Source organism: Electrophorus electricus, chromosome 4 (assembly GCF_013358815.1).
Source record: "Electrophorus electricus isolate fEleEle1 chromosome 4, fEleEle1.pri, whole genome shotgun sequence".
NCBI classification, from domain to species: Eukaryota; Metazoa; Chordata; class Actinopteri; order Gymnotiformes; family Gymnotidae; genus Electrophorus; species Electrophorus electricus.
The window spans coordinates 11,655,092-11,675,275 of NC_049538.1; the positions used below are offsets into that span (position 1 = coordinate 11,655,092).

Consider the following 20,184-nt stretch of genomic DNA (forward strand, 5'->3'; position numbering starts at 1 on the left):
GACTGCAATCAAGCATTTGCAATAACTGGTAATGAGTCTTTTACAGCACTGTGGAGGAATTTTGGCCCATTCATCTTTACAGAATTGTTTTAATTCGGCCACATTGGAGGGTTTTCAAGCATGAACCGCCTTTTTAATGTTATGCCATGGCATCTCAATCAGATTCAGGTCAGGACTTTGACTAGGTCACTCCAAAGTCTTCATTTTGTTTTTCTTAAGCCATTCAGGGGTGGACTTGCTGGTGTGTTTTGGATCATTGTCCTGCTGCAGAACCCAAGTGCACTTAAGCTTGAGGTCACGAACAGATGGCCGGACATTCTCCTGCAGGATTTTTTGGTAGACGACAGAATTCATGGTTCCATTTACCACAGCAAGTCTTCCAGATCCTGAAGCAGCAAAACAGCCCCAGACCATCACACTACCACCATATTTTACTGTTGGTATGATTGTTCCTTTTCTGAAATGCTGTGTTACTTTTACGCCAGATGTAATGGGACATAAACCTTCCAAAATTCTCAAGTCTTCAGGATCATCAAGATGATCTATGGCAAAAGTGAGACAAGCCTTTATGTTCTTGTTGCTCAGCATTGGTTTTTGTTTTGGAACTCTGCCATGCAGGCCATTTTTGCCCAGTCTCTTTCTTATGGTGGAGTCATGAACACTGATCTTACCTGAGGCAAGTGAGGCCTGCAGTTCTGCAGTGACCTCTTGGATGAGTCGTTGCTGCGCTCTTGGGGTAATTTTGGTCAGCTGGCCACTCCTGGGAAGGTTCATTACTGTTCCATGTTTTTGCCATTTGTGGATAATGGCTCTCACTGTGGTTCACTGGAGTGCCAAAGCATTAGAAATGGCTTTACAACCTTTTCCAGACTGCGATCACAATTACTTTCTATCTCCTTTGTTCCTGAATTTCTTTGGATCACCGCATGCCGTCTAGCTTTTGAGGATCTTTTAGTCTACTTAAATTTGTCAGGCAGGTCCTATTTAAGTGATTTCTTGATTGAGAACAGGTGTGGCAGTAATCAGGCCTGAGTGTGGCTAGAGAAATTTAACTCAGCTTTCCAAAGATGTGATAAACCACAGTTAATTTAATATTAATATTTTTCACACAGGGCCATGTAGGTTTGGCTTTTTTTCCCCCTTAATAATAAAAACTTGTGTTTACTTGTGTTATCTTATTTAAATTTGTTTGATGATCTGAAACATTTTAGTGTGACAAACATGCAAAAAAAAAAAAATCAGGAAGGGGGCAAGCATTTTTTCACACCACTGTATATGTATCATTGAGATATTTAAATATCAGAAATCTTTCAAGAAGAAAGTGATGTGACAAGTCACCTTATTGGACAAATCATTAAATTTAGCTTTCCAACTGTTTTCAAGTTGGAATTAAGAGAATGTCTTAATGTATAGGGTTAAGCAACAGTTTATTTAGAGGTTTTCACTTAGTCATTTTATCACAGAGTTCCGCTCTTAGCAGAATAATATTGCTTTTAGGATCAAGAATTAAAAAAGCCCCGCTAGCCTCCTGGCACGCGGCCTACCCAGCCAACACGGAGCAGGCCTTTGAGGATGTAAGATGCGGTAGGAGGCGGTGAGTTCGGGGTCCAACACTTGGGAGGCTGGTATCCAGCATTGCTCCTCTGGCCCGTACTCTTCCCAATCCACAATGTACTGCAACTCTGTGCCTCTCCGTCTGGAATCGAGCAGGGCCCTCTATCTCTAGGGGAGGAGGCGTAGCACTCAAGGGATTATCCTCCTCTGAGAGGGGACTAACCACCACTGGCTTCAGTGCCGACACATGGAAGTCCAGAGAAACCCGGCTGTTTCCAGGCAGGCCAATGTGGTAGGTGACCTTGTTAATATTCCCAGTGATGGTGGACGGACCCTTGTATCTCATGGCTAATTTCCCGTTGGGTCCCGCATGGCCATCTTTTGTTGACACCCACACTTTCTGTCCCGATTTGTAGCAGGGGCTCTCCACGCCTCCTATCCACCTTCCTTTTGTAGTTGCCCATGGCTTTGCACAATTTCTGATGGGCCTCCTCCCACACCTGCTCACTGTGCCGACACCACATCTCCACCACCGGCTGGTCTGACGTGGGTGGATTCCACGGATAGAGCGGGGGTTGGAATCCTAGGACACATTCAAATTGGGTTAACCCAGTCACTGCATGTTGCAGTGAATTCTGGGCATACTCCGCCCAGGGGAGGTAAGCACTTCAGGTATCAGGATGCTTTTGACAGTATAACCACAGAAATTTGCCCAGTTCATGGTTAGCCCCCTCTACCTGACCGTTGGCTTGAGGGTGGTACCCAGATATCAGACTGACCGTAATGTTCAGTTTTCCCAGCAATTCCTTCCACACCCTGGACGTAAATTGCAGCCCCCTATCTGAGACTATGTCCTCGGGCAGCCCAAATTGTTGGAAGACCTGGCGGAAAAGCAGCTCTGTCATCTCCCATGCAGTAGGGAGACCCTTAAGTGGAAGGAATCGCATCATTTTAGAAAACCGGTCCACAATGACTAAGATCATCGTGTTGCCCTCAAAAACAGGTAGATCAGTGACGAAATCAATTGCCAAGTGAGACCAGGGTCATAGAGGTGTGAGTAGTGGAAGCAGCTTACCTGCCGGTGGTGTGCGAGGAATTTTGCTGCGGGCACATTCCATGCAAGATGCCATATACCTGATGATCTCTTCGTTCATGGCAGGCCACCAATAGTGAGTACTCAGTAGCTGGGCCATACAAGTTGATCCTGGGTGGCCTGTCCCCAAATAGATGTGTGCTCACGTGATCAGGGCTCGACGGTGATGGATGGGTACAAAGAGATGGTTCGGTGGGCAGTGTGGGTGTCGAGTCGCTGCCTCTATTTTTTGATCTAGGTCCCATTTCAGTGTGGCCAGGAAACAGGTGGGTGAAAGAACTGGCTCCAAGCTGGTGGACTGGGCTTCTGCATGGTGTTGCCAGGAGAGTGCATCTGCTCTCACATTTTTCTCTCCTGGTCTATAGGTGACACGGAAATTGAATCTCGTAAAGAAGCATGACCACCGGGCTTGTCTGGAATTGAGCATTTTAGCGGATTGGAGGTATGCCAAATTCTTATGGTCTGTGATGACCAAAAAGGGGTGCCATTCTCCCTCTAATCAGTGCCTCCACTCCTCGAACGTTAGTTTCATTAAGGAGTTCACGATCCCCCACACCATAATTCCTCTCTGTGGGGTTTAGTTTCTTTGAAAAGTAGGCAATGGGCTTTACCTGCCATTCCATTGTGTTGGGACAGCACCGCACCCACCCCTACATTCGACACGTCTACCTCCACCACAAATAGCTTATTTGGGTCTAGTTGCTGCAATACCAGAGCATTAGACAAGGTGGCTTTTAGCTCCACAAAGGACCTCTCCATGTCTGAGTTCCATCTGATCCTCTTAGACTGTCCATGGAGTAGGTTGGTGAGAGGTCTAGCCAAAGTACTAAAGGACTTAAGGAATTGACGATAGAAATTCACAAATCCCAGGAAACGTTGTAGTTCCCTGCAAATCTGTGGTCTAGGCCAGCCCATTACTGCTTCCACCTTACATGGTTGCATGCGTACACTGCTCACCTCTATTTTGCAGTAGAGGTGGTTCTGCAGGAGGGTGCAGAGGTCAGCCCCATACATCACAAACATGTTGGTTCCAGGAGGAGGGATAGCTCATGATATCCTCAATATAAGCGATGACAGATCTACCCAAGAACTCCCGTAAGACCTCATTGATGTAGGCTTGAAAGATAAATGGGGCAGGCTCGTTCCAGCGAGTTCCCACAGCTAATGTCCGGAACTCCATGGCGTAATCCACCCTAGTTCAGAGTTCTTGTTTTAGGCATAGCAAGGATTGCCTGCATACTCTCCCTTGACGTGGATGGTAAAACACCACCTTAAGGTCCTGAATGAAACTAGCATAATCATTCATTAGCAGGGAGGCATTAGTTACGAGAGAGGCTCCCCAGGTATGGGCTTTTCCCGTGAGCCTGGAGATTATAAAAACAAAAAAAAACAAGAAGCAGTCTGAGAAAGTGAACAAACCAGTAAGGCAATGGGCAAAGGCAAAAGGCCAAGGCCAAAGCCAGGCAGTAAACAGCAATGCAAGAAACCATTTAGTCTGCATAGACGAGACATGGCAAAACTTTGCAATGAGGAAGTGAAAACAAACAGACTATATCTGCTGGTAGAATAAGGAACCGGTGAGAACTCAATTATTATGGGAAATAGATAGAGCAAGTGAGCTGTGGTAGATCATGGTGGAGTGATGGATGGACTGCTGGCAGGTGGATGCTGGGAGACTTAGTCCAACGCAGGGAGGTGACACTGCCCTGGCTACCTAACACTTGGGCTCTCTGAACTGCATGGGCCAAGTCAGTGTTACCCTCTGCTGTGGGTGTTGTGTGCTTCTTCTGACTTTTCTTTCCAAGTTCTTAACTTCATACTCGCTTGCTCCTGTTCATGTTTTGGCTGCTCTTCCTTGAGTTTGATCCATGGAACAGCCTGGTAGACCCTCTCAGTTCTGTCCTGTAACAGTGAGGGAACGTTGCCCTTATCATTTGAGCCAGTATCTATGATGAATTCAGCACCTGTCCAGGGATCAGAAAATGCATGCTCAGCCTCCTTGGTAGTATAAAGCAAAACCCAGGAATCTCAGCAGATCACCAACTAACAACTGCTTATGGATACGAGTCCGGCTTAGTAACAGCATTGAGCTACTGATAGTCAGAAGCACCAGCTTTTATACTTTTTCCTTGCCAAGGCCACTGGTGGCAGTGGTAGCTCAGTGGTTAAGGTACTTGACTTGTAATCGGAAGGTTGCTGTTCAAGCCCCACCATTGCTAAGTTGCCACTGTTGGGCCCCTGAGCAAGGCCCTTAACCCTCAACTGCTCAAGCTACACTGCAAGTCACTTTGGATAAAAGTGTCAGCTAAATGCTATAAATGTAAATGGTGGCTACTTGGCAAGTCATCTCCACCCTGAACCCCTACCACCCCTAAGGGTGCACTATTAGCATTGTAGTGTAGCAGATATGTGTTGTCTTCTCTCTCACTGGGCTCTGCTGCTGAGCCCTGCCACACTGACCCATCTGGGACAGGGCATATAGTCAGTACCAGCTTCTGCTCAAGAACAGTGCACTCTATTGCAAATCAAAGTTTTTTTAAAAAACTCACACACAAGCAAACAACAGAACCAAACTAAATGGGTGAAATGGAGGAGGTAACTCAAAAAGGCATACACAATACTAAGACAGTAAAAGGCTAGTCAAATTAAAAAGGAATACAATTTAACAAAACCAAGACATAGACACAACTCAACTACAAACAACATTTTAAACACAAATTTGAACTAATAAAGTCTACGCAGAGATGCAGAGTATTCTGGGAGTTTCTCCTAGTCCAGTGGGGTGGGCACATTATTTTATAATGATAGTATACAATTGTGCAATTTAAAAAGAATAACAAAAAAAACAAAAAAAAAAACAAGGCATTCTACTGCTTTTTACTTTTTAAATTAATCATGTGTGAGAGCTTTGACAGTGCTGGAATTCATTGTTCATGTTCTGCATTCTGAGTACATATTTGAGGCCTTTGTTACTTTATTTAGTCCAGTCTTGTATTTGCAGTAATTTCACCCTGCTCTTTGCTAGATACACACACATAGAAAATTATGTCTAATGTTATGATTAACACTGAATACATAATCATGCCTCCTGTGACCAATTCACACCCACATTTTCTGATAGGCCATCACAGCAAGGTGGCTATTTAAACCACTGTAAAGCAGCCATCCTGACCTCCAGAGTGCTGGGAGGAACTAAGCCCAACATGCAGATCACTTCTGGTCTGGTGTCATTTGTATCAGTGCTGTGGATGACTGTGTTCAGCCATGCAGGACGTAATGCAAACGCAGTCAGCTGCAGGCTGTGGGCTGAGCCTCAGTTACCTGGGCTTTCTATGAATGGAGATTTCATAATCGGAGGGATTTTCACTATTCATTACTACGTGAGATCAGAGCAGACTAACTACACCAGGCTGCCAGAACAGCTGCAATGCTCTGGGAGGTCTGTCTGTGAGGATGGAGTGGACAGTACAGAGAGCAGGACACTTTGTTACAACTACAAAGATAAATGATCATTAAAAACAATTATGTAGTTTGGTTAATAGTTATGTTCTTAATGTTATATTAGTAACTTGAAAGTACTACATAAAAAGAAAACAGATGCTATTCTGTTTAATGTTTTGGTAATTTAAGTCTGTCTTACCCTAAACAGCATGGACTTCAGGCAGCTGCGCTTCGCCCGTGCTTTGGAATTCGCCATCCGCGAGATCAACAATGAAACGGTTCTTCTGCCGGGCATCACATTAGGCTACCAGATACACGACTCGTGCTCTGACGTGCAGATGGCAATCAAATGTGCATTTCAGTTTGCGAATGGCGTGGACCCCGTTTTCAATGAATCCTGTTCAAAATCTGCAGCTGCTGCTGTACCTGCGATCGTAGGAGATTCTTCATCCACCCCATCAATTAGCATGGCCAGAATGCTCGGTCTTTTCGGAATTCCACAGGTGAATACCACAAATCGTTTTTAAACCATCGTTTTTAAAATGTTGCTATCGTATTTGAGAGAGTTTTGGGAAAGTTACGTATATATCCCTAGGCCCTACAATCTAACGCAAGACTTTATGTGTATGATAATTTAAGAACCACACCTCATATTATGGTAAGAATCAGGCTACTAAAATAACGGTGCTTTCTCCTTTCATCCAGGTGAGTCATTCCGCAAGCTGCGTGTGTCTGGGCGATAAGAGTCAGTTTCCTGCCTTTTTTAGGACCGTACCGAGTGACCACCATCAAGCGGCCGCACTGGCGAGAATGGTCAAACTCTTTGGCTGGACATGGATTGGGACAGTACGCAGCGACTCTGACTATGGGAATAATGGAATGGCTTCTTTCCTAAAGGCTGCGCAGGAGGAGGGGATCTGTGTGGAGTACTCCGAGGCCTATTACAGGACACAACCACGCAGTAAACTAGAGAGAGTGGCAAATGTCATCCGCAGGTCCACGGCCCGGGTAATAGTAGCGTTTGCTAGCATAGGTGATATGAGGTTTCTTTTAGAGGAATTAGCAAAACCGCCATCGCCTCGGATTCAGTGGATTGGCAGTGAGGCGTGGATCACACAGACAGAGTTTCTGCGGTATAATATGTGTGCTGGTACGATAGGTTTTGGGATCCCCAGATCAGTTATCCCGGGTTTTCGTGAGTTTCTTCTAGACCTCTCTCCAGCGCAAGCCTTGAAATCGCCCCTTCTAAAGGAATTTTGGGAGAGCGCGTTCAGCTGTAGCCTAAAAGGGCGGACAGGCTCCTCAGGGCTTGTGCGAGAATGTGACGGCAGTGAGGACATCCGCGCGCTACAGAACCCATACACAGACACGTCTCAGCTGCGCTTCTCTAACCTGGTGTATAAAGCTACATATGCCATAGCGCATGCTATACATGGTATTGTTTGTAATGACACGCAGTGCGACAAGACCACTGATTTCGAACCGTGGCAGGTACATAACTGCTTCATTTAAAAACCTCAGTTTGCCTTAGAAATGCTGTTTTATGTATTAGAGGCATATATGAAATGAAATATTGATGTATATTCATAAATGATAGAGCTGTGTATTTAATTATATATTTTCTCCCTAATTGTGGGCTGTAGGCGTACTGTGTTTATGTAAATAGGAACTTACCCAGCGTCATTACCTTTCATTAAGTTGTATCTACTACACCAGATACTCGACCAGCTCAAGAGAGTGAACTTCTCCACAAAGAATGGTTATCAGGTCAACTTTGATTCCAGGGGAGATCCTGTAGCTGTCTATGAGCTCACAAACTGGCAGTTTAAGAAAGATGGTACATTAGACTTTGTGCCAGTGGGCTACTATGACTCATCCAAACCAAGAGGACAGGAGTTCAGCATCATCAGTGCTGTTCACTGGGTGGGAGGACAGACAGAGGTACAGTATAACACACACTGTACTTATTCAGCTGTTAAACTCCAGGTTTAGATGAGAAGACCTGAGCTCTTCAGGGTTTTTCCTTCTTCCCGATTTAATGTATGAAGTCTTGATTATGAGATGAATTTTAGTCAGGCACGTTATAGTAGGACAAACACTAATATGTGTTTTATGGAGATCACCAAGTGTGCTGTGTGAGGTTATAAAAGATTGTTATTCTCTAATGTGTTTCGCAGGTTCCAGTGTCTGTGTGCAGTGAGAGCTGTCCTCCAGGCACCAGGAAGGCTGTGCAGAAGGGAAGGCCTGTCTGCTGCTATGACTGTATACCATGTGCAGAGGGAGAGATCAGTAACAAGACAGGTTTTGTATCACAGAGTATAAAGCAGCAAGAAGATATTCCACCCTTATAATTTGTGTTGGTTTTCAAACTATCAGATAAAGATACACTGCCTTGCCAAAAAAAAACAAAACCTGTATGTAACCACCTGTATTTAACTAAGCAAATAGGTAAGAGCCTCCTAATGGATAATGACTGCATGGATGATTATGCTTCAGCTGGCAATGAGTTATTTAACCCTAACTGATGCAGTGAGTAGCTTCTCATTTGTTAAACAACCATGTCGAAAGACATATCCTGTGGTTGTAGAAAAGATGTTAATCTGTTTTAGGAGGGTCAAATTATTGGCATGCATCAAGCAGAGAAAACATCTAAGGAGATTGCTGAAACTACTAAAATCAGGTTTAGAACTGTCCAACGCATTATTAAAAAGTGGAAGGACAGTGGGGAAACATCATCTTCGGGGAAGGAATGTGGTAGGAAACAAATCTTGAATGATTGTGATCGGCGATCACTTAAACGGGTGAAATCAAATCGTAGAAAAACAACAGTAGAACTTGGGGATATGTTTAATAGTGAAAGTAAGAGCATTTCCACGTGCACAATGCAAAGGGAACTCAAGGGATTGGGACTAAACAGCTGTGTAGCGTTAAGAAAACCACTTATCAGTGAGGCTAACCAGTAAAAACAGCTTCAGTTTGCTAGGGAGAATAAAGATTGGCCTCTGGAGCAATGGAAGAAGGTCATGTGGTCTGATGAGTCCAGATTTACCCTGTTCCAGAGTGATGGGCGCATCAGCGTAGGAAGAGAGGCAGCTGAAGTGATGCACCCATCATGCCTAGTGCCTACCATACAAGCCTGTGGGGGCAGTGCTATGATCTGAGGTTCAGCAACGTTATGTGCCCAAAGAATGAGGTCAGTTCAGACTACCTGAAAATACTGAATGACCAGATTATTCCATCGATGGATTTTTTTCTTCCCTGATGGCACAGGCATATTCCAAGAGGACAATGCCAGGATTCATCGAGCTCAAATTGTGAAAGAGTTCAGGGAGCATGAGACATCATTTTCACACATGGATTGGCACAGAGTGCAGACCTGAACCCCATTGAGAATCTTTGGGATGTGCTGGAGAAGACTTTGCGCAGTGGTCCAAATCTCCCATCATCAATACAAGATCTTGGGGGGGGGGGGGTTAATGCAACTCTGGACAGAAATAAATGTTGTGACATTGCAGAAGCTTGTGGAAATGATGCCACAGCAAATGCATGCCATAATCAAAGCTAAAGGCAGTCCAATGAAATATTAGTGTATGACCTTTTTTTTGGCCAGGCAGTGTATTTGCCAATGCTCATTATATAACAGTTCATGCTAAAAAGTGTATTTACCCGATGTGTATTTACCTGAATGCTATTATTACATGGCAGATTTGTTCAGTGAAGTAAAAACTACTATCAGTCATTTGAATTTACCAAAAAGGGACTGATATTCTATAGGTACAGCTAGACAATAATAACTGGAAACTAAGTGTATATTGTGAGGATCTATTATAGGTCTCAGGCTTGCATGGAATGCAGACTTCTTCTCAAATTTCTTAGATTCTCTGGACTGTGTGCGCTGCCCTCCTGAGTTCTGGCCCAACATAAACCAAGACAGCTGCCTACCCAAGCCTGTTGAGTTCCTGTCCTGGGATGACAATCTAGCCATCATTCTGACAGTGTTCTCCATCACTGGGGCCTTCATGGCTGTGTGTGTTACTATTGTCTTCTATAAACACAGGGCATCTCCCATCGTCCGAGCCAACAACTCAGAGCTGAGCTTCCTGCTGCTCTTCTCTCTGACTCTGTGTTTCCTCTGTTCACTTACTTTTATTGGTCGGCCCTCTGAGTGGTCCTGTATGCTGCGCCACACAGCATTTGGTATAACCTTTGTCCTCTGCATCTCCTGTGTTCTGGGGAAAACAATAGTGGTGTTAATGGCCTTCAGGGCTACACTTCCAGGCAGCAATGTCATGAAATGGTTTGGGCCTCCACAGCAGAGACTCAGTGTTCTTGCCTTCACACTTATACAGGTCCTTATTTGTGTGTTTTGGCTAAAAATATCTCCTCCATTCCCCTACAAAAATCTAAAGCACTACAAGGAAAAGATAATCTTGGAATGTAGCTTAGGTTCAGCTATAGGGTTTTGGGCTGTACTCGGTTATATAGGATGTTTGGCTTTTCTGTGTTTTGTTTTGGCTTTTCTGGCCCGAAAGTTACCTGACAACTTTAATGAAGCCAAATTCATCACATTCAGCATGCTCATATTCAGTGTAGTTTGGATCACATTTATTCCTGCTTATGTCACCTCTCCCGGAAAATTTACTGTAGCTGTTGAGATATTTGCTATTCTGGCCTCAAGCTTTGGTTTGATTATTTGCATCTTTGCTCCCAAATGTTTCATTATTCTCCTTAGACCAGATCAAAATACCAAAAAACATCTTATGGGTAAAGTTCCCTCTAAGGGCCTTTAAAGCCAACCCTCAAACTAATAGCAAATGGGAATGTCCAGAATCCTAAATAAAATATGGCCATTTATTTTTATGCCTTCCTGCAACATCCTCACTGAAACATTTTTTGAATAAACTGTTATGTTTGCATAGACTAAAAAAAAAAAGGGGGGGGGGGGATGGGGCAAGCTGGATGAACTTTTGATGGATTTTTAGCTAATCTTTCCCAACTTTAAATTATTTGCTAAATCTTTGTTCCCACATATTCAAATATTGATTTGTGGCTCTGTCTTTGTGACCAATAAATAGGTGCTGCTTTTGTTTGATATGAGTGTTTAATATTTGAACGGCTGTGAAATGGATTTGCATATGCATGTTTTTGTTTTATTTATAGATCAGATCTTTAATGTCACATTGCTTAATAAATGCAACATCAAGCAACAGGTTTATATAGCAGAATCAGATAAATTATTGTTATTGCTTAATTACATATACAAACATTTATTTTAAAGTGTTAGGTTTAATGTTTTGGTTCTACAAAAAAAAAAAGTTAGTTTTAATAAAGTTGGTAGTTTGTAAGCAATACCTCCTGTATACTGTAACGCGATGTTTATTGAGAGACACAAGACAACGTAGCGCTTAGGCTAACGTGAGGTCATACACCGACAACATCCACCATTACACAGGAGACTTATATACACGCACAATAACGACACAAAATGAGGAACAGGTGGTCATACGAACGAACACAGACGTCTGCGAGGAGGGGCCGTACCGTCACAGAGCAGTGTGACTGTGCGCCAGTCTAACGAAACCAACGCCAAACAGCAAGGCCGGAGGACCGCGCGATCTGACATGGCCCATCACGAGCAGGACAGAGGGGAGGAAGACAGGAACCAAGACAGACACGGGGACGGACACGCTGACAGGTACAGACACAAAGGGGGACAAAGTTACGGGCACATTAAGCGTGACAAGGATTGGCAGTGACAAGGACATATACATGAACAAAATTCTAGAAAGAGTTGTAAGTGCAGGGAAGCTGGCAGGAACCCCAGCCTGTCCCCCAGTCATCGCCTTGGTCAAAGTTCGACTCGCCTGTGGAGGATCGCCCTTCATAGATTTGGGTGGCGCTGGCTTTCCTGGCTTTGTGGCAGACGCCTCAGGAAGCGCACCAGCTGTTCTGTCTGTCTCTGGGGCGGGCACTGGTGACGCCTCCTTGAAGCTTAGGCACACGAGGTCTTGGGCTGTCTTAGGTGAGGAGTGTCCGCAGATGACGGCGCCACCATCCTTTTTCTTCCCCTTCTTCGTTTTGCTCCTCTTCCCTAACATCCTTCGGCGGTCGGTGTTCCTGTAACGCGAGGAGGCTTGGCAGGATGCAAATATGAGCCTTGTAGCACACAACAAGGACACTGTAGCACTTAAGCTAACGTGAGGTCAAACACTTTCACAATTAAACAAGATAATTATATACACGCACAATAACGACACAAAACGAGGAGCAGATGTGAAAAATGGAGAGGGTGTGGACATACGAACACACACACGTACACACGGAGACGTCTGAGAGGAGGGGCCGTACTGTGACATATACATACCTAGCTATATTTTACCAAACCTTTTTCAGGTAATGTCATAACATCCCATATTTCCACTGACCTCTTTCATGAAATTAATTTGAAAGGACAGGTGTGAAATAAATAAATAAATAAATATGTGTATGTGACAGGGAACAAATCGTATGGACCAGGAAGATGTGGCCAAATACTGTGGGTATAACCCAACAGCCAGGAAGGAATGAGTGGGGCAGGGTTGACTAACAGCCTTGGTCAGGCCGTTGGAAGGCTGAAGGGGGCAGAAGACTGGTGAGACCAGAGGTCCAGAGGGAGCCAGTGCCTGTTCAAGTTTCAGTGCCCTCTTAAGAGAGAGGAAGGGAAATGTTAGTCTTGTCTGTGGTGTTTCATCTCAACTATAACTTGTGGCTTCCAGTTTTGACTGTAACTTGTGGTTATTGAGGCTGACGAGGGCTAAAAGCCCTAATCGGTGTTGGCCAGCCATGCATGGTTTGTGGGGGCACCCCCTCCCAGCATGTGTTTGTCTGGCTGCCCACAAGGATAGTGCTGACCCTGTGGTCTTGGTGTTGAACACAAGAACATTGTGTTGTGGATCAGGAAGCACACAAATGATGGATAGGGAAGCTGGAATCTACAGCTGGAAACTGACTGAAAGGATGAGATGGAGCTGGAGAAGTTTTTTGGCTTTAAACCAGCATACTTCAGCACACTTAACAATTATATTTAAATAACTATGAAGTTAAAATGCAGACTCTTGGTTTCAGTTCAAGTATATTTGCACCTTTATTTGAATAGTCTTATTCAAATCAAATCCATTTTTATACATAGCCCACATTTCTAATGTCCTTAAGGAACTGCACAAATTAACATCATCTTAAATTCAATTGTCAAATTAAGCATTTGATGGTAAATTATTTTGGCTTCATTCATTTTTTTTTTTTTTTTTTTTTTTTTACCTATAAACAGTTTTTGATCTTTAAAACCTTTCCAAACCAGTATTGCTGAAGTGATTTTTTTTTCTTTCTCCAGACTTTCCTCTCTCTGTCACTCTGGTGCAGGGTATTTGTGTACTGCTTCTTGGTTAATGTTAAGTTAATTAATGGAGTTATGGAATACCTGAAAGTGGGAGGAAGACCACACCTGAAACTCTGCCCTTATTTCTCACTATACTACCAAATTTCCTCATTTTGGTGAATCTCACTTCCCTTGTCGTCCCTGACTGCTCCCTGGGTTCTGTATTTCCTGCCCTTTCTCTTTCCATCTTCAGTAGGGTGGGTGGAAGGGATTCTCCCACCTATGTAGACCATCCAGAATTCTAGTCAAAAGTTTATTTGAGCACCCACCAACTCCCCTTGCACATTTACAGTCTCTCAATTACCTGTATTTTAGCATTTATAGAGGGCGTGGTCTGCACTAGCAAAATGTACCAGCAGTAAGAACCATTTGGTCATTTCTCTGTCTGGAAGTTTACTTTAGTGTTCTTTGATTCTCCAAAGATTCAGATTCAAATAGTACAACTTGAATCAGCTCAAATGTCAAACATTTGAACAAGAAACCTCTGACATATTGTCTAATTATTAATTGTCCCCCAATGGAATTAAAATGTTAAAAATATTATAGCTGGAAATCTGCACTCCAGCTTAATAATCATTAGTTCATTATAAACCCAATGTTCTATAGTAAAGAACCAAGAACCAATGAGCTATAAAAACTCAATGCTGCACATTAGTATTTCAAAGTAGACATACTTTATAATCATTATAAAAGAAAGTAATTGACTATGAATATTGTTCCTTTGTTATATGTCATTTTTCTTGAGGGTAATGCAGCTATCTGTTATGGATGGTGTGTGTTGAATTTACAGTAGCGACACCTTACTATTCACCAGAAAGTCACATAATGAAAAGTCATGGCCATCATCACACTGAATGCATAACCACACCTCCAGTGCCCTATTCATGACCATATTCACTACCAGGGCATCATAGCAGATGGCTATTTAAAGCATCAAGACAAAGACATACTGACAGTCAAAGTGCTGGAAGACCTGACATCACCATGTTGCTTGTTATAAGTCTGTTGCCATTTGTATCAGTGCTGTGGATGACTGTGTTCAGCCCTGCAGGATGTAAAGCAAACCCAGTCAGCTGCAGGCTGTGGGCTGAGCCTCAGTTGCCTGGACTGTCTTTGAATGGAGATTTTATAATTGGAGGGATTTTTAACATTCATTACTACATGAGATCAGAACAGAACACCTACACCTCGATGCCAGCACAGCCACGCTGCTCTGGGAGGTCTGTGTGAGAGGTGTAGGCAATAGTGACAGCAGCACATTTAATTATAGAAATATGATTATTAAGATAAAATTATATTCAACTTTTTGAGGTCATAAGAAACTATGGTTTTTGTATAAAATTTCCAAATTTTTGCTGTCTTACTGTGTCCAAACAGCATGGATTTCAGAGAACTGCGCTTCGCCCGTGCCATGGAATTTACCATCCATGAGATCAACAACAGTACAGATCTCCTGCCGGGCATCACGTTAGGTTACCAGATATACGACTCGTGCTCTGCAGTGCAGATGGCAATCAAAGTTGCATTTCAGTTTGTTAATGGCGTGGACCCCGTTTTCAATAGCACCAGTTCCTGTTCAAAATATGCAGCTGCTACTGTTCCTGCAATAGTAGGAGATTCTTCTTCCACCTCGTCAATTAGTATGGCGAGAACTCTCGGTCTTTTTGGAATTCCACAGGTTAATATTGTACGCTATATCAATCTGTCTAATGTTTTAAGAGACAAATAGTTGCAGAATAATTATTTATAAATTATGCCACAAACCTGTTGTTTAATGTAAAATACGTAGGCTAATGGGAGGTGAAAATGCAAAATCACGTGTTTTAAAATTTTCAAATGTCTTATATACGGTTTTGCGTTAATGTTAGGGAATACCGACTTATACAAGGCTTCACAGACCTATAGCCTATAATATAGTCGACATATAGTGTAAGATATGTAGACCAGTACTTTAGAGACGTTTAGTACAATAAGAACAGTTACCTAAATAGATCTGAATCAGGCTACTCAATTAATGAATCTTTATTCCCTCACTGGCAACATATATTACCAAAATATACATCTTAAAGCAAACTATTGTTTAACGCTTTTTTCCTTCCTCCACTAAATGACAGGTGAGTCACTACGCAACCTGCACGTGCCTGAGCGATAAGAGTCAGTTTCCTGCCTTCTTTCGGACGGTACCTAGTGACGAACACCAAGCGGCCGCACTGGCGAGAATGGTGAAGTATTTCGGCTGGACATGGATTGGGGCAGTGCGCAGCGACACGGACTACGGAAACTACGGAATGGCAAAGTTTCTAAAGGCTGCTCAGGAGGAGGGGATCTGTGTGGAGTACTCCGAGGTCTACTACAGGACACAACCGCGCAGTAAACTGGAGAGAGTGGCAAATGTCATCCGCAGATCCACGGCTCGCGTGATAGTAGCGTTTGTTCATGCAGGAGACATGAGGTTTATCTTGGAAGAACTGGTCCAGCAGCCATCCCCTCTGCTTCAGTGGATTGGCAGCGACACATGGATCATAGATCCAGAATTTCTACGATTTAATATATGCGCTGGTGCGTTAGGTTTTGGAGTCCCACGGTCAGTTTTTCCAGGTCTTCGTGAGTTTCTTCTAGACCTCTCTCCAGAACAAGCCTCGGAATCATCCATATTAACCGAATTTTGGGAGAGCTCGTTCAGTTGTAGCCTAAAAGGGCGGACAGGCTCCTCAGCGCTCTTGCGGGAATGTGACGGTAGTGAGGACATCCGCGCGCTACAGAACCCATACACAGACACGTCTCAGCTGCGCGTTACTAACATGGTGTATAAAGCTACATATGCCATAGCACATGCTATGCATGGTGTTATTTGTTCTGACAGACAATGCAACAAAACCATTAAATTCGCACCCTGGCAGGTATTAATTTTAACTTGGTTCAAATCTGTAAATTAGCCCACTTGCTTATTAGTTGTAATAATTACGTATATTAGTTGCATATATTTGTGTAATAAAATTAATATAAATATTCATGACCTATAATATAGCTATTATTTCAACTCATGTACTGCAACATCACTAGTACTCCTGGTGTCTATTATCTATAGAGCAAAAAGTGCCATGACCTTTCACAAATTGTGTCTATTAATGCAGATTGTAAACCAGCTCAAGAAAGTGAGCTTCACTACAAACAATGGTTATCATGTCAAATTTGATTCAAATGGAGATCCCATAGCTGTCTATGAGCTCATAAACTGGCAGTTTAAAAATGATGGTCATTTAAATATGGTGCCAGTTGGCTACTATGACTCATCCAAAGCCAGAGGACAGGAGTTCAGAATGAACAGTGCTATCAGTTGGATGGGAGGACAGACAGAGGTACACTATAACACACCCTGTACTTAGCCAGTACAAAGCAAAGGCTCTCAAACTCCACATCTGGAGGATAATACTGGACTACTCAGTGTTTTTCTTGTTTGTATATCTGATTGAGTTAATTTAGTCCTGCTGTTGAATTGAATCAGATGTGTCAGAATAGGAAACAATAAAACAGTGCTGCTTAATGACCTCCAGGGCCATATTTCTCTTAAATGTTCCTTTATTTACTTTCCCAGGTACCAGTGTCTGTGTGCAGTGAGAGCTGCCCCCCAGGCACCAGGAAGGCTGTGCAGAAGGGAAGGCCTGTCTGCTGCTTTGACTGTATACCATGTGCAGAGGGAGAGATCAGTAACAAGACAGGTTTTGTATCACAGAGTATAAAGCAGCAAGAAGATATTCCACCCTTATAATTTGTGTTGGTTTTCAAACTATCAGATAAAGATACACTGCCTTGCCAAAAAAAAAAAGAAGGTCACCACCTATATTTAACTAAGCAAATAGGTAAGAGCCTCCTATTGGATAATTACTGCATGGGTGATTATGCTTCAGCTGGCAATGAGTTATTTAACCCTAACTGATGCAGTGAGTAGCTTTTCATTTGTTAAACAACCATGTCAAAAGACATATCCTGTGGTTGTAGAAAAGATGTTAATCTGTATTAGAAGGGTCAAATTATTGGCATGCATCAAGCAGAGAAAACATCTAAGGAGATTGCTGAAACTACTAAAATCGGGTTTAGAACTGTCCAACGCATTATTAAAAAGTGGAAGGACAGTGGGTTGTGTATCATATACATTACATAGAATGTCTTTTGCCTTATTTCTCATTCTATAGAATAAACAGCAATAACAGCTCATTCCTCAGCAGTACATCTGCCTGGGCCTCATTCTGTCTTTATTTATCATGTAATATGTAGCAGATCCCAGTCTTGCAATGCATCAGATCGCCCTAATGAGCATAGCATCCACTGTCAGTGCATTAGTGATGTTAATATGTTTTTAATTTTTTTAATAACCATTTCATTTTGAAGAGTAAACAGAGATACAGTATATTTAGTGGTGATTCTCAAGTTTCCTGATTGTAAGGCTTTATTATTGAGTTCTGTCTCTTTATAAGGTTCTTAGTTTGTTTTTTTTTGGTTTCTTAGATTCTGTGGATTGTCTGCGCTGCCCTCTGGATTTCTGGCCAAACAACAAACAAGACAGCTGCCACCCCAAGTCCGTTGAGTTCCTGTCCTGGGATGACACTTTGGGCATTATCCTGATAGTATCCTCCATTGCTGGGGCCTTCATGGCTGTATGTGTTACTGTAGTCTTCTATAAACACAGGGCGTCTCCCATCATCCGAGCCAACAACTCAGAGCTGAGCTTCCTGCTGCTCTTCTCTCTTACTCTGTGTTTCCTCTGTTCACTTACTTTCATTGGTCAACCTTCTGAGTGGTCCTGTATGCTGCGTCACACAGCATTTGGGATTACCTTCGTCCTCTGCATCTCCTGTGTTCTGGGAAAAACAATAGTGGTGTTAATGGCTTTCAGGGCTACACTTCCAGGCAGTAATGTCATGAAATGGCTTGGGCCTCCACAGCAGAGACTCAGTGTTCTTGTTTTCACTCTCATACAGGTCCTTATTTGTGTCATTTGGTTAAAATTATCACCACCTTACCCCTTCAAAAATCTAAAGCACTACAAAGAACGCATCATCTTGGAATGTGGTTTAGGTTCAGCTATAGGTTTCTGGGCTGTGCTGGGTTATATAGGATGTTTGGCTTTTCTTTGTTTTCTTTTAGCTTTTCTAGCACGGAAGCTGCCTGATAACTTTAATGAAGCCAAATTTATCACATTCAGCATGCTCATATTCTGTGCAGTTTGGATCACCTTTATTCCATCTTATGTCAGCTCTCCTGGAAAATTCACTGTAGCTGTGGAGGTATTTGCTATTCTGGCCTCAAGCTTTGGTTTGATTATTTGTATTTTTGCTCCCAAGTGTTTCATAATCATTTTTAGGCCAGAGCAGAATACCAAGAAACACATTATGGGCAAAGTTCAATCTAAAGGTCTTTGAGACCTTCACACAAACAGCAAAGTTAATATGGATGTCCAGCATATTAAATAAAATGTGACCAGTCATGATTATATTTACCTACCATTCTTTATCATTCTTTACAAGAACTTAAAACTTTTCACATATATAGCTGTACTGATAATGAACTCTATGATAAATAAATATTTGCTGTTATTGTCAGTGAGTGTAAAATTTGTTAATACGAACCCATTAAATGTTCTCTGTAATATTTATAGACCTGATTTTACCTGATTTTTAAATTGGTTAATAAGACACGCAATGCCAGATATAAATGAAAGCTATTCTGCTGTCCAACTGCCACTGTTGTTAAGACAGAAATGTTATTCTTTCATTACTTATACACTATGTGGCAAAAAGTATATGGACACCTAACTATTATACCAATGTCAGCTTTGGTAATTTGCCCATTCCAAAACCATGCCAACATAACAGCCTCCACTCTTCTAAGTAGGTATTTCACAACATCTTGGTGTATGTCTGTGGATTTATTATACTTATTTAGTTATAAGCGCATTTGTCAGGTCAGGCATTGATGTTGGACATAAAGGCCTGGCTTGCAATTAATGTTTCAGTTCATCTCAAATGTGTTCACTGGGGATGGGGTCAGGGCTCTGTGGAGGTCACAGAATTTCTCCAACACCAGATTTGGCAAACCATGTCTTTATAGGGGCACAGTCATGCTGGAACAGGAAAGGGCCTTCCCCTAACTGTTGCCAAAAAGCTGGAAGCATATAATTGTCTTAAATATTTTGGTATGATGTAGTATTAACTGGAACTAAGGGGCCCAGCCCAAACCCTGAAAAACATCCCCAGACCATTATCCCTCCTTCAATCTCCTCTTGGTCCTCTGCATTCTTGTAAGTAACATTGTCCTGGAATACACCAATCCTGTTGATTCATCAGATCTCCAGGTACTGAAGTTTGAGCCAACATTTCATTGGCTGCAGAGTATGTAATAGAGGACATGCAATTTTTTATGTACTTCCACCCTCGGTGGTCTTGTTGTGTGGGTTTGTGTGGTCAGCTGCTTTCTGTGTGAAATATTGTTGCTCCTAGATGCTTCCATTTCAGAATAAGAGCACACACTTTTGACCAGGGCAGACATTTCATGAACTGACTTTTTGGTAAAGGTGGCATCCTATGATGGTGTTACAGCTAAGGTCACTGAGGTCTTTAGTTACCCCATTCTAAAAGCAATGTTTTTCTATAATTTGCATGGCTATGTGCTTAATTTTATACAC

General features: G+C 42.6%; 2 protein-coding genes across 2 annotated transcripts; both read left to right on the top strand.

The window, feature by feature from the left end:
• Positions 1-2,337: 2,337 nt before the first annotated feature.
• Positions 2,338-10,878, top strand: LOC113589734 (extracellular calcium-sensing receptor-like). Its single transcript, XM_027029524.2, has 7 exons — positions 2,338-2,566; positions 5,984-6,086; positions 6,297-6,591; positions 6,794-7,579; positions 7,805-8,029; positions 8,266-8,389; positions 9,965-10,878. Exons 1-7 carry the CDS (start codon positions 2,338-2,340, stop codon positions 10,876-10,878), a joined length of 2,676 nt encoding a protein of 891 aa, XP_026885325.2.
• Positions 10,879-14,678: 3,800 nt separating this feature from the next.
• On the top strand, positions 14,679-18,922 carry LOC113589741 (extracellular calcium-sensing receptor-like). The gene is made up of 6 exons (XM_027029531.2): positions 14,679-14,722; positions 14,880-15,180; positions 15,617-16,402; positions 16,637-16,861; positions 17,098-17,221; positions 18,009-18,922. Exons 1-6 carry the CDS (start codon positions 14,694-14,696, stop codon positions 18,920-18,922), a joined length of 2,379 nt encoding a protein of 792 aa, XP_026885332.2. The 5' UTR covers positions 14,679-14,693.
• The last annotated feature ends 1,262 nt before the right edge of the window (positions 18,923-20,184 follow it).

What these genes read in the sequence shown, in the direction of transcription:
- LOC113589734 (XM_027029524.2), top strand. Translation starts at nt 2,338, where the DNA reads ATGTTCAGTTTTCCCAGCAATTCCTTCCACACCCTGGACGTAAATTGC. An exon ending in CTCAAAAACAGGTAGATCAG is followed by an intron (nt 2,567 to 5,983) that starts TGACGAAATCAA and finishes GGCTTTCTATGA; the next exon opens with ATGGAGATTTCATAATCGGA. An exon ending in CTGATTTCGAACCGTGGCAG is followed by an intron (nt 7,580 to 7,804) that starts GTACATAACTGC and finishes CTACTACACCAG; the next exon opens with ATACTCGACCAGCTCAAGAG.
- LOC113589741 (XM_027029531.2), top strand. Translation starts at nt 14,694, where the DNA reads ATGCCAGCACAGCCACGCTGCTCTGGGAG. An exon ending in TTAAATTCGCACCCTGGCAG is followed by an intron (nt 16,403 to 16,636) that starts GTATTAATTTTA and finishes CTATTAATGCAG; the next exon opens with ATTGTAAACCAGCTCAAGAA. An exon ending in AGAGATCAGTAACAAGACAG is followed by an intron (nt 17,222 to 18,008) that starts GTTTTGTATCAC and finishes TTGGTTTCTTAG; the next exon opens with ATTCTGTGGATTGTCTGCGC.